At 34.2% G+C, this 15,218-nt stretch overlaps 1 protein-coding gene across 2 annotated transcripts in view; it reads left to right on the top strand.

Moving 5' to 3' along the window:
• LOC127700288 (uncharacterized) overlaps positions 1 to 15,218 on the top strand; it is a 157,589-nt gene that overhangs the window by 120,499 nt on the left and 21,872 nt on the right. For both annotated transcript variants that reach the window (XM_052203706.1, XM_052203707.1), the window contains 2 exons: positions 6,575 to 6,667; positions 14,335 to 14,580. In XM_052203706.1, coding sequence (XP_052059666.1) covers positions 6,575 to 6,667; positions 14,335 to 14,580 — 339 coding nt within the window. The remainder of the gene's footprint in view (positions 1 to 6,574; positions 6,668 to 14,334; positions 14,581 to 15,218) is intronic.

Here is a 15,218-nt window from a genome sequence, read left to right as displayed (position 1 = left end):
TTTTCCATGAGGTCAATTTTGTATGATAAAATAGCTCTTATTCTATCATTTTTTCTAAAAGCCCACCCCAAAAAATGCCAACATATACATTCTATACTGTTATATCAATGTAGCCGGCTAAAATTGGATAACATATGAATGTGCTTTATATTTAGCTCCTTTATGCCTGTGCAATTTCAGGAGAAATAAATCTTTATCATAACTTGCAACGGTTGGCTGAAAGCATAATCGAGTACACACAATATCGTTTGTTATGAATAGGAAAAATATCCTCATGAAATTAATACCAAGTTGTAGCTAAATATCCTCCAAATAATTTTGGTAATGATTCATAAAACATACGTTGACATTTAGGGCATATATGAATTATTTTCAAAAGTTCAATGACGGCTCCCAGTTCGTACTACGGTTGGTACGGTAGCAAATCGGGATACCCAGGGGCGGATCCAGTCGATTTTAAAAGGGGGTTCCCAACCAGGGTTAAAGGGGGGTTCCAACCATATGTCCCCATTCAAAAGCATTGATCGTCAAAAAAAGGGGGGTTCCAACTCCCGGAACCCCCCCTTTTCCCCCTTTGGATCCGCCATTATAACCTATATTTAAACAAATACTGTTATTGACTTTGAACTAGCTTTCAGTAACTGAGAGTACTCTCAGATTTGTACTTTGTGTCTTTAGTGTTTTGGTGTTGTAGTAAACGTGGCTGAGGTTGACCAATTATATAATTATTATAAGTTTTTAAATCGTGGAAATGGAAGCTAATGTAGGGATGACGCGCTGTCAATTTAGCTCTTGAAAACCGAAAAAAATCAACATAGCATCATTAAAATCCTTACCTATCTATATATAACATTATACATATTTATTATAAGGTTAACTCCTAACTATCCTACTGCCTGTCGATACTTTTATGTTGACATTGCACAAGTAATGTCTTCTTTGACTGTCCATGACGTTAAAACGCTAAATCCCTGGGATGTGTTTTAGTTGATTTTAGTCTCTGATGCATGATTTTTTCATTATCAATTGTTTTTGGCTTTTAACTAGCTTTCAGTAACTGCGAGTACTCTCAAATCGTACTTTCGTGTTATTTGACCTGTTGATACAATTGTAATGTATTTTTTGTTATTTAATGTTTACTTATTTAGTGTTATATCTCGTCTCACTATTTTTAATGTTTACCACCTTTGATAAGTGTTTAGTATGACGATAAATTTTCACTTCTGTTCTCGTACTATGAACAACAAAGTTATTTATTTTGTAAAAAATATTTCCGTACTCCATGTTAACCTTACAACAAAATCATTTTTATTTACCTGTGTACCTCATTTTATTTGGCGGCATTTTGTCCAAGGTTATGGTTGTCTTTCTGATATTGTTTTATATCTAAACCCCTTGTTACACTATTGCTAGCATCCATATTTTTCACCCCTTGTTACACTATTGTTTCAGGTTAGGGTGAAGGTTGGCGCCTATTAAAACGTTTAAACCCGCTGCATTTGTTTGCACCTGGCCTAAGTCAGGAACCTGATGTGTTCAGTGGTTGTCGTTTGTTGATGTGGTTAATAAGTGTTTCTCATTTCTCGTTTTTTTATATAGATTAGACCGTTGGTTTTCCTGTTTGAATGGTTTTTTACACTAGTCATTTGTGGGGCCCTTTATAGCTTGCTGTTCGGTGTGAGCCAAGGCTCCCTGTTGAAGGCCGTACTTAAATTGACCTATAATGGTTTACTTTTACAAATTGTGACTTGGATGGAGAGTTGTCTCATTGGCACTCATACCACATCTTCTTATATCTATGACAGTTGTATTTTAAAAGACGAATTTATTTACTTGCTATTAAACATCATTTAGTATACTTTTATGCCTTTTGTCAACTTAAAACTATTGTCTGATCGGTTATCAGTAGAATGTTTTCGAAAGTTCAAAAAACACTAAAAATAATGTGATTAATTATCTTGTGAGATGGCAGATTAAACATTTTCAGAGGTTAATGAATAATTACCCTAGATAACACACACAAAAAGTGATTTTTTTTTTGAGTTATGCACAAAAAAGATCCACAAGTAAAGTCTGTTATCAAAACTAATGCTTTTAGTGAAAAAATATATTATTCAAACACTCCTACTCTGTTGTTATGACTCATTAAAAGGGTATTTTCACTTTACCCACAAGTTTCATTTCTTAGTACTGTGACTTTGTAATGTTATTTTATCGACATGTAGCCTTAACATATAAAAAAAATAATGGAATCAGAAGCGAGATGCTGTATCAAATAGTTTGACTTTATACGTTTTCAAGACAAAGCAGTCAACTCAGACACGCCTGAACATAAAAATTTGTACAGACTTTCTCTTTTCGATGAGTTTATTGCCCATTTTTAGTTTTTTTTTCCCAAAAAAACTGTGACCGGGGGCAGAGATGCAAATTAATGCTTTAAAAATACCAATTTTTTGTCTTTCTGTGGAATTTATGCTTATACACAAAATAGATTCACATGAATTTGCACCTACCTTAATCGCATGTTTTGTAAAAATTTGTCTCTAATTTAAAAGTGTACAAATATCTCGAAGCTCCATTCTACAATTTAAGTCAAAATACGTATATAAGATTCAAAACATTCTAAATTATGCACCTACATCTTTTAAAGCCCATAGAAACAGATGAAAACAATTTAAAGATACTAACTTTACCATTTTTAGCTCACCTGGCCCGAAGGGACAAGTGAGCTTTTCTCATCACTTGGCGTCCGTCGTCCGGCGTCGTCCGGCGTCGTCCGTCGTCGTCGTTAACTTTTTACATTTTGAACTTCTTCTAGAGAACCACTGAATGGAATGAAACCAAACATGGCATGAATGTTCCTTATGAGGTGCTGACCAAGTATTGTTACTTTGTAGCCGATCCATCATCCAAGATGGCCGCCAGCGGGGGACTTAGTTTAACATAGGACCCTATGGGAAATACATACAAATGTCTTCTTTTAGAGAACCACTGAATGGAATGAAACCAAACATGGCATGAATGTTCCTTATGAGGTGCTGACCAAGTGTTATTACTTTGAAGCCGATCCATAGTCAAAGATGGCCGCCAGCGGGGGACTTAGTTTAACATAGGACCCTATGGGAAATACATACAAATGTCTTCTTTTAGAGAACTACTGAATGGAATGAAACCAAACATGGCATGAATGTTCCTTATGAGATGCTGACCAAGTGTTGTTACTTTGAAGCCGATCCACCATCCAAGATGGCCGCCAGCGGGGGACTTAGTTTAACATAGGACCCTATTGGAAATACATACAAATGTCTTCTTTTAAGGAACCACTGAATGGAATGAAACCAAACATGGCATGAATGTTCCTTTTGAGGTGCTGACTAAGTGTTGTTACTTTGAAACCGATCCATAATCCAAGATGGCCGCCAGCGGGGGACTTAGTTTAACATAGGACCCTATGGGAAATACAAACGAATGTCTTCTTTTAGAGAACCACTAAATGGAATGAAACCAAACATGGCATGAATGTTCCTTATGAGGTGCTGACCAAGTGTTGTTACTTTGAAGCCGATCCATCATCCAAGATGGCCACCAGCTGGGGACAGTGTTTGTCGAAGGACCCTATGGACAATACATACACATGTCTTCTTTTAGAGAACCACTAAATGGATTGAAACCAAACATGGCATGAATGTTCCTTATGAGGTGCTGACCAAGTGTTGTTACTTTGAAGCCGATTCATAATCAAAGATGACCGCCAGCGGGGGACTCAGTTTAACATAGGACCCTATTGGAAATATTTACAAATGTCTTCTTTTAGAGAACTACTGAATGGAATGAAACCAAACATGGCATGAATGTTCCTTATGAGGTGCTGACTAAGTGTTGTTACTGAGAAGCCGATCCATCATCCAAGATGGCCGCCAGCGGGGGACTTAGTTTAACATAGGACCTTATGGGAAATACATACAAATGTCTTCTTTTAGAGAACCACTGAATGGAATGAAAAAAAACATGGCTTGAAGGTTCTTTTTGAGGTGCTGACCAAGTGTTGTTACTTTGAAGCCGATTCATAATCCAAGATGGCCGCCAGCGGGAGGACTTAGTTTAACATAGGACCCTATGGGAAATACATACAAATGTCTTCTTTTAGAGAACCACTGAATGGAGTGAAACCAAACATGGCATGAATGTTCCTTATGAGGTGCTGACCAAGTGTTGTTACTTTGAAGCCGATCCATAATCCATGATGGCCGTCAGCGGGGGGGGGGGGGGGGGGGGGGATGGGGGTTGGGGGCTTAGTTTAACATAGGACCCTATTGGAAATACATACGAATGTCTTCTTTTAAAGAACCACTGAATGGAATGAAACCAAACATGGCATGAATGTTCCTTATGAAGTGCTGACCAAGTGTTGTTACTTTGAAGCCGATCCATCATCCAAGATGGCCACCAGTTGGGGACAGTTTTAACAAAGGACCCTATGGACATTACATACAATGTCTTCTTTTAGAGAACACTGAATGGATTGAAACCAAACATGGCATGAATGTTCCTTATGAGGTGCTGACTAAGTGTTGTTACTTTGAAGCTGATCCTTCGTCCATGATGGCCGCCAGCGGGGGGACTTCCTTTAACATAAGACCCTATTGGAAATACATACAAATGCTTCTTCTAGAGGTGCACTGAATGGAATGAAACCAAACATGGCATAAATGTTTCTTATGAGGTACTGATAAAGTGTTGCTACTTTATTGCTGATTTACTGTTCAAGATGGCCACCAGGATTTTTTATTAAATTACAGGGCCAATATTAAACCAAATTTGGCCTCACTCATTATTATGGTATCTGTAACGATTTTAATCTATTTTAACATGATTTCCAAAACCAAAGTAGAATCAGGTGAGCGACACAGGCTCTTGAGAGCCTCTAGTTACCTTTTCTAATAAAGAGTTCCATTTATTTTGTTTAATTTCAAGTGGATATCAGCCTGGTACTGATATCAACGTGTAGTTTTGAATTTTCCGTGGAGTTTGGTATTTTTGTTATTTTACATTTTTCTTATATAATAGCTGTCCCTTGGGAGACATTTTCATAGATAATTTCATTCTAAATATTCCATATGGAAAGCATATTCCATAAAATTTGTTCCGTGAGGAATAAATATTATAAATTCCATAATATTTTTTCCATTTGGAACACTGACATGGAGCAATCGAATTGCAGAAAGGAAATGGATCCTGAAGAAAGGAGAGAAGGGAAACAATCGAAAAAAGTCGGGAGTGAGAGAAACAAACCCCCTGCATATTTTTAATTTTTGCTTGTTCAAAATAAATTGCGACGAACCTTTGAAATTAAAGGGGGTTTATTTACTCGCGGTCAGAACTTTTAGATGGGCTGCACACAATGTAAACCCGTCTTTTTATATAATTAACAGCACAACGTAAGAAAAAAGTAAAATCACAAAAATACTGAACTCCGAGGAAAATTCAATTGGAAAGTCCCTAATCACATGGCAAAATCAAATGACAAAACACATCAAACGAATGGACAACAACTGTCATATTCCTGACTTGGTACAGGCATTTTCAAATGTAGAAACACACCGTAAAAATCAGTTGGGAACGGCTTGCATCATAAGATCGGCACGATGCACAAAAACAACTTATAATAAAGATGAAAAAGGTATAATACCATTTTCAGTTAAAATTAAAAACTTTGACCATTATTGAACCAAAAATTATTGTTTTGTAAAGTGTGCATCTGCAGCTGAAAAACAAGAGTACATAAGAAACCATTCAGAAACCGTAACCCTAAACTCAAACTGCAAAAAACACGTTCTTAGTAATATATATGCCTGAGTGCTCATCTTGTAGGCACAATGTTTAACCTAGTAATCTTATTCGATTGGACTTTAAAAATTTCATAATATGATTATTTCTTATATTCTTGTCCCGATCAGTCGTACATATAATTCGTCAATTCTTTAACCATTTTGTATTTAATTTCTAATGAATATTTACGCAGACCATGATACTTTTGTCCCCGTTTAAATACACCTAAATCAATTTGATTCGCTCATCAGTTTACATCAGTAATATCTCAGAGATATTTGAAAATTGGTGTGGATCATTATTATTCATCAGGGATTCTGCATCTTATGTCGGCATGGGTCTTTAGCTACTCTGTAACTAGTGTGTTTACACGGAGTTAAAACCATAGCAAATGGCATTCAAAATCATTGTTGAAAGATGTTTTAAGCAGTGGTATTTGGCAATCCCTTTTGGTCGGTTGCAACCAATTTATACTTTTTTCGGAAATTTCATAAAAAGATTCAACTACATTTTGATTGCTAAAACAATTGTATCCAATCTATATTACATTCTTAACTTTATCCATGTCATTAGATGTTTGCCTTTAATGGCCTTTAAATCGAACTTATGAGAGCGAAACCGGCTCCAAGGAGCACGGAATTTACGTCCATGTTCGAAATTGTGTGTAATGTACAGCGGGCATATATGACACAGGACACATATAGCCGACGGTTTTAATATATTGGATTTTATTCCTGAATTGCAGGAAGTGCAATAGCAGGAATTGTAGTTGCCATTGTGTTCCTTGGTGTACTAGTGATTATATTAATAGTTATGTTATGGAGACACAAAAAAACAGGTTAGTATGTTATTTAATCTTCTGATAGTTACATGCATTATCACATAAAACAGTTACTTCAAAATTTAAACTTAAACAAATGCAACAACAAAAAATCAATATAAGTTTAAAACACAAAGGATTGATTGTTGCTATCAGAAAGTCAAGTGGCAAATATTTTGTGTTTATTTAGAACTGGAGCAATTTAATACAGAAATATTTGCATGTTACGTAATTCGATCGTGGTAAAGTGCGAGAAATTAAAACTCCACTAACTAAGGAAGCTAGTATGTTCGATAAGCAGAAATCATTTACCCTTCCAGAGATCAGACGTGGCTGCGTATTAAAACATCTAACATACCAAAAGGAATGCCCTTTTTTTGGGTGAGGTCAAGGTGACCATATTTCTATAACCCAGTCAACCCTTGAAAAATAAGGTAGGGAAACAAACATAAAAGTAAAATAAGTTTAACAAATAAACCAGTTAAGTAGGTTATGGAAAGTGGGTTGATCATAATAAAGGACAGCAAATTTGAACTTTCAATGAGAAAATATCATGTTATGAAATTTTAAAATAAGGAGATGTGATATGATTGCCAATGAGACAACTATCCACAAAAGTTCAAATGGAGTGGATGCGTAAGCATTTATAGGCAACCGTACGAATGTTTGCTTTTCAATAGGACACCTACACAATCCTACAAGTATGAATAAAAAGAAAGGTAGGGTCTGCGTCAACAAGAAATCAACATAAATACAAACATATCCAAAAGGGTCAGTATATGCCCTTCAAGAATAGTCGGGATCCAACCTTCAACAACAGACATGATCCTAAACAATGTGTAAAGCTCCCAACCGTCCCGAGTTTTAAAAAAAAAGTAGCAACTAAATAAACAGAAACAATCTAAGATTTGCCATTAACATCAAATTTTCCAAATAGCAAACATCAAATTTTCCAAATAGCAAAAAAAAACATTAAAATATCACATAAGTAACCCCTGACAATGTACATTACTTAGACAGACACATAAATATGCAATAGAATTAAATTAGCGACGAAAGTTGCGGAAGACGAGACATAGGTCAGTTTTAGAGGAACTAATTGTCAATAAATTGTACCATAACAAATAATTATCATAGTAACTGAAAGCAAGGTCAAAGTACTTCTGTTGATAAGAAATCATGCCATCCGACACTTTTTTTTATTATTGTACTATATTGAAGATATTATGTATACAGATTCTACCACTGCATCGAGTGTGATACGATATTTTTCCACTGGAGACATTTAATTTTCAAAATTAAAACGCGAGGCTCGCCAAGCGTTTTAAGTATCTAAAATTTAACTGTCGAGAGTGGAGAAATATCGTATTGCATGTGATTTGCTGGTAAAATCTGTTTCTCTAACTATAAATGGACGATATGAAGACAAACTAAATCCTACTTTTCCAATGATCTGCAAAAAGATGTGTACTCTGTATGTAACGTCACAAGACGAAATTCATAGGAAAGTAAGAAAATGTGATGTTAATTCTATTTGAATTTTTATAAATGAAGAACTGAGATCAAACGAACCACACGTTAATTAAATAAAAACAATCAACAGGTCAAGAAATGGATGAATTGGCTATGAATTGGAGAAAACATCTTATACAACAATACCGAAAACAAGCAGTTAAGAAAAACGAAAAGAGACACACAAGTATTTCTTCAAACTACAAACATTATTAGCGAATTGATGTTTATTCAAAAAAAATACCAGGCCCAGTGATTGAACAACAAGACTATAATTTATCAATAAATCTATTAATTACACCTTATATAAGAATGCCAGATTTTGATTGGTTGGTAGCCAGTGTATTTTTCGCATATTCTAACCTTTTTTCCTCATTTCAAACGAATTTGCCTGTTTTTCACCACTGCCGATGAATATGCCTCAAATTCCCCTCTATGCCGTGGTATTTGCCATTTTGGATATTCCTTTTTTACCCTCGCGGAATCTTTCTCCCGATTATTAACTCTTTCAGTGCCAGGAAATATTCCGCAATTTTCCGTTTACTGCCAAGCTTGTTTTTTTCTAAAGTACACAAGAATATTTGCCGTCAGTGACGATAACAATAACGTCACGTCATCAGATTTTGAGTTAAAGGGTACGACGTCTTTCGGTGATTGAACGGCAATTTTGAGAAGTCTTGCTTCCATATGCGTAGAAGTAAATTGTATTTTTGTCGGTAATACTTTTATTAAAAATAATTTACAAAAATCTCCAAGGCATAGGTAGGTTTTGTTTGGATTATGTATTTCTATTTAAATTGGAAGAGATGGTTCTACAGCGTTCAAACAAACAGTGGATAGGTGTCTCATTGGCAATCATAACACATCTCCTTATTTTTATAGAGTACTTACTGATACAAAATAAAACAACTTTTGGATAGCTTTTGAAAACGGAAGCATAGTTACAAATTTTCTTTATTAAGATACCAGTACTGGTGCTTTAATGTTTAAAAGTAAAGAAGAAAAAAAATAATTGCAAATACAAAGAGCAATACATGTAGCTGAAAAAAATAAACATTGTGATTGAAAAAGGTTATACTGTGGGTTAGCTTAATCTCCCTTTTTTCCCGCCTGCTTTTATCTTTTACTAACAATTTACAAAATTTCTTTTTTTCAGAAGAGATTTTAAACTCTTTAAGAAAATTTTGTAATCAAAAACTTTCATCTTCAAATCGTGCTGAAAAAAATGTGAAAAATAGAGAGCGGCAAAAGCATGTCATTGAGAACTAAAAATCGTAATTTTTCACTCTGTCGTCTTTATTTTATTTTTTACACAGAAAGAATTTTTTGATTATTTTTTGATTATTTTGATTTAAAATGCATATAGTTTTATATGTATCCTTTCGTTCGTTTGTTATATATAATTGGCAGTGATTGGGTTTCAATTCTAATAAACTTTACACTAATTAAAATTTTCCTGCGATTAAAAAACCCTAATAGATAGAGTTTTTTTATAACTGCATGAAAAGAACACTTATCATACCTACTCATTTTTTTTATTCTAAAAGAAAACTTGTATTCACTGTCCTTCTTTTCGCGCCATTGGAGAAAAACGGAAATTTTCTATAGACACTCAACAATTCAAATGAAACACCACTTCTGTCCATACATATAGCAATTTTCAAATATAATCTTTAAATTATTCCTTTGGAAATTTTCGTTTTTGTGGCGACAATGGGGATTTCAACCAAAACGTCAAAATTCAAAAATCTAAGGTAAGTTTTTATTTAAATTGGTCATTACAGAAAAAAAATAAGATCAAAATTTTAACATCGTACTCATTTCTTAGATAAAACTATATTATCGAATTGCAACGACGATTCGTCAGTCAAACTACATTATAAACCAAAACAGAACCTTAGTATTGCTGTAAGTTTAATCGCTTCTAAATGCAGGTCATCCATCAAACAATATACATTCCTTCGAAAGTTGCGAAATTTGGAGTTAAACTTTGGGTACTAGCCGAGGCCGTCAATGGTTATATTTCTCAAATCAGTGTTTATAAAGGCAGACAATTCGATCCAACACCATAGGGAATGTCACAGGGTGCATACGTTGTTAACAAACTGCTAGTTTAACCGCTGGATTATTTTCGCAAATCCTAACATTTATGGAGAGATTTGGCTGATATGATGATTTTTTAATACACTTTCCAAATTTATTTCTTTATATTTTATGCATGAAATAGTAAGTAGGGGATGAAATTACATGTAAAAAAAATTGGGGCATGAATTTTTCGGTAAAGTAGTGATTTGGTCCAGTTTGAAAAGATAAAAAAAATTAGTATGTCTAAAGCTGTCAAACCGAATTAAACCCCTTAACATAAAATTGTACATATTTTAAATAAGAGTCGATAGACTTTTCTATAATTTTTGATATAATTTGTCCCAAAAGTAGTACACCACACTGTAAAAATCTTTTTTGTATAGAGCAGGTGCGATTTTTTTTAATTTGCATTTTTTGTCTAAAAGAAATGCTCTACGAAATAACTGTGTTCTCGGGGCCAATCATTTGTGTGTTGAATCTAGATTCAAAATATATTCTTTGTTTCTGATAAAAGAGTTTTTATTGTAATACCAGGTTTCTTTTAGAATGGAGAAGTGAGAACATAAGACAACCCTGTACACCTATATGAATAAATGATTGATAATGCATCAAATCCACACCCCTCCCACAAAGATAGCTCTGTATGATCACGACAAGCACTAAGTCTTAATTACTCAACTTAACTAATCCCTAGATGGTAATTTTTAATTGGATTTTTTTTTGTCAATCAGGTATTTAGATTCGCTGTTCGAACGTTTTAGGCTTGTTGTTTGTTTGATAATTCCATAATTTCTATCCTGGGCACTACTAAGATTCATTATTTGACGAAAAGTGCACATACAGTGCATCAACATTTATTTCAGAAGTTGCACATTTCGACTGCTATCATTAATTAGTGAAACTTCTCTATTTCTTTAATATATTTCTTTTATATTAAAAAAAAACAGAAAAATTAGCAGAAAGTCCACAAAATAAAAACAAATTAAAAATTGCGTAATCCATAAACGTACGGCCGACGCAACTAAAATAAAAATTTGAAGGCACTTTGTATGCATAACGTTACATTTTGTTACGGCACAGTTCTTCATCTGTGTAGACACTCCCATAGTACACATCACTGAACACAACGTCACTGAAGCCTATTGTTCGACGTAAGGAAAAAAACATCGGCCGAAAATCGGCCCGTGGCAGTCAACGTAGTATTTACAAATCGGCCTAAAATCGGCCCGTGGCACAGAAAACGTTAAGGGCATACGATACAGTTACAGGGGAGGTAATGACGTTGCTAACGTAAATTGTTATTTTCGCGACGTCAAACTGTGACTTATCGGGAAAAGATGCAGTTTTCGACTGATTTTTATCATTCAAACTGATTTAACTTGAAAACGAGTTCATGGACCCCTCTTTTTTAAAGTGACATTTGGTTTGATTACGTATGAAGATTATGTATACCAATTTTCATGAATAAGTCAATAGTGCAATTTTTTTAAATTTCATAAATGTACAGCAAAAAATGACGTTATTTTTCTACATTCATGAACATTTGATAAATATGAGTTAATTTCAAAAATAGAATGTACAAATTTATAGAACATTTATATAAAAAAGAAATTACAAATAATTTAACAAAAAACAGCTTGTGTTTATCTTTTTAAACAAAAAAGTTATGTATTTCTGTCGAAAGGAAAAATACGTCCACAAATCCGAATTTTGAGGAAATATCTGAAATTTCAACCTCAATTTACTCAAAAAGTAGCACATGATGGTATATTTTTTATTACATATTTGATTTAATCAGGTTAAAAAATAGCCTATATGCAAATTTTCATCAAAATTTCAATATGGGATCAAAACTGTATCGTATGCCCTTAAGGCAACATGATAAAGCAATATTGATTGATAGAGGTAATCCGAAAACTGTAAACAAAAATGTCATACAACACGACTGCACGGCACCAATCTCGTGATCGTATATTGAAGAATGCGTTGTGTATATAAAGTGGAAAAGACGTCTATACAAATGGATGATTTAATGATGGAATGACAATGACGTTTACACATGGATACCATGACGTTACATAAAGACAGCGCTAACGCGTATAAGTACATGTATAATTCCCGCGATACTATGATAGTCTCTACTTATCCTCAAATTATGCATAAACATGTTTATGGATTACAGCTAACTAGTAAAAAAAAAGATTTCCCTTCAATTGTACAGAGAGTTTCAATCAAAATCTATTAGGTGTAATTAAACAGATATATCATGTTACGGAGGGGTATTTGCGAAAAATTCCAGTCTTGGGACCAAATTTCCATCGCCTAGCGGCTCGGGAAATTTCACAGTCCCTTGACTGGTATTTTTCGCAAATACCCCTCCATAACATGATATGTCTGTTCACAATCCAATGAGAACGATTTGAACAACAACTGCTACACCATTGTTTAGCTTTATAAAGAATATCACCGCAGGAAGATTGATACGAAATTCCACTTTTTTATGCCCCGCCGTCGCGGAGGGGAAATTAAGTTTTACCCTTGTCCGTCGTTACGTCCGTCCGTCCGTACGTCCCGTACGTCCATACGTCCCAAAATTGGTTTCCGTTCTCTAACTTTAGTTTGCCTCAACCAAATGTTTTGAAACTTATAGACAATGCTTATTACCACAAAACACAGATCAAGTTTGAATTTTGGGGGTGTCACTTTTACATTTCTAGAGTTAGGTCCGTTTACAAATGGACAAATTGCAGATTTGTTCGTTTCCGTTCTCTAACTTAAGTTTGCCTCAACTAAATGTTATGAAACGTATTCACAATGCTTATTACCACAAAACTCAGATCAAGAGTTATGTCCCTTTATAACGTTATATGCAAGCGGGGCATCATCTGTGTCCCATGGACACATTCCCCATTTATTTTATCAACCTTGGATGGTGAAATTATACGTTACAAAAAATCTCAAAACTTATGATCAAATTTAGTAAAAGTCTTTTCCAGTTTATTAAAATTATATCCTTGCTGTAAACGTTAATAATAATAAAAATATCGCGTTCATTGATATCACTCGCATATCAGATATATTTATACACTCCGCAAGAAAGAGCTACCGGAACATCTATTTCACGGAAAGAAAAATTAACTGAAAGAATGTGAAAGTGTTTATGGATATCATATCATTTAGATATCTACTTTATTTGTGGGAGTACTATCTATTAAGTAGAGTTCAGTTGGATCTTTAATAAACTTGGTCATAAGTTGTGATTTACAGTACAGGGATAAATCTGCAATTAGAAAGTTCCGATTAGTTTTGCAATACAAATCACTTGCCTTCATACTTTATCTGTAAAGCCAAAATTGATATGAAAACGATAAAGTAATGCCTATGTTTCGCCGACACTAATTCAAAATTACCGATGATGAATTATTTAAAATTAAAAGGTATAAAACAGACGAAAATTCAATTGAATTAAAATCTGGAATTGCAAAAACTCCATACGAAGTGTGACTAGTTGTAGCGATTGGCTTGAGCATATACTGCCTCAAAGTCACAAAGAGCAGCAATAAATGTAAAACCACAGAAAATTGTCAAACTGGTAATGAAATCATTTTGACTATTGTTGACATGTAGGATCTATGACAAAGTTTAAAATTCACTTATAAGTCAAAGAATTGAGACATTGTTTCAAACATCACATTGACAACAATACAATTGCGAAATTCAACGACCAAACGTTCTTCACATCACCTTTTTGGGATACTTTTTGAAGAAAAATGTATACCAGTGAAAGAGAAATCTCTATAATTAAACCAGCACTGGTATATCTCTTCACCTAAGTTACGCAAACGCCATTAGAAGAGCGTGTGTCTCCTAGATTTAAAAAAAAAACTGAAATCTCACTTTTAAAAGATTTAGGGATTCAGCTGGAAAGAAACTACCCTGTCTGATGCATTTACTACATGAGTATGAACACACTAGCCTCAGACCAAAAAATGTGTTTATATTAAATCTATAAAGGTATATATAAAATGTATGTATAGTGATTATAAATGCAAGTGCTCTTAGTTATGAAACTTTTCTGTTCATTTTAGCAAAAAAAGAAGCTACATGCAGTCATTCAATTAATTTGTTTGATAATTCGAATGTGGACCTCTCAAAGGTTATGACAGTCGAATGGATACATGAGCTGTTTAGAAATGAGGACCTAAAGTCTAAAAGCGGACAACCTTCAATTATTCCTTGTGTTTCAATGGAACATTCTGGAAAGTGGACATGCACGATACAATTTAAAGAATCAAGACAATCGAAAACCATTAGCCTTTATCTGACGGTAAATGGTAAGTTGAACTTAATCCACGACAATAAATCATACAATTTTACATAGAAAATTTTATCAAGAAAAGCTATTGTAGGATTTTCTTTTTTATATTTGTTATGATAGCAGCATTTCAAATACTGTCGAGGCAGGAAGCAAGAGTAGTTTACCGATGTTTAAATCTCAGAAATCCATTAAGGAAACAAATCAAGATATAAAAAAAACTCAGGGTGTCCCGTGAATTGCAAAATAAGCAAACCAGATGCGGTGACAGGGTAAGCGTCTCTGCTATGTTTGCATAGGACTGAAGTTTCTAGTTTCATAACTGTTTTGATTTCTGAAAAAAAACATAAAATGTTTCAATGCAGGTGTACTAAGATGATTGGGAAAGACTCTAAATGCAGAAGTGTGTTTGTCAACATATTATTTTCCTTCTTACCGTGATTTCTATGGAATTTGTATGCTCCCGCCGTAGCGGAGGGGGCATTAAGAGTTACCCTTGTCCGTCTGTCCGTCCGTACGTTCGTCCCAAAATTGGTTTCCGTTCTCTAGTTTTAGTTTGCCTCAATCAAATGTTACGAAACTTGTGCACAATGCTTATAACCACAAAACACAGATCAAGTTTGAATTTGCTGGCTTCACTTTTACCGTTCTAGAGTA

This window comes from Mytilus californianus, unplaced genomic scaffold (assembly GCF_021869535.1).
Source record: "Mytilus californianus isolate M0D057914Y unplaced genomic scaffold, xbMytCali1.0.p SCAF_5, whole genome shotgun sequence".
In the NCBI taxonomy this organism is placed as follows: Eukaryota; Metazoa; Mollusca; class Bivalvia; order Mytilida; family Mytilidae; genus Mytilus; species Mytilus californianus.
Note: the sequence above shows the minus strand (reverse complement) of the source record. Positions and strands in the feature narration are given on the sequence as shown.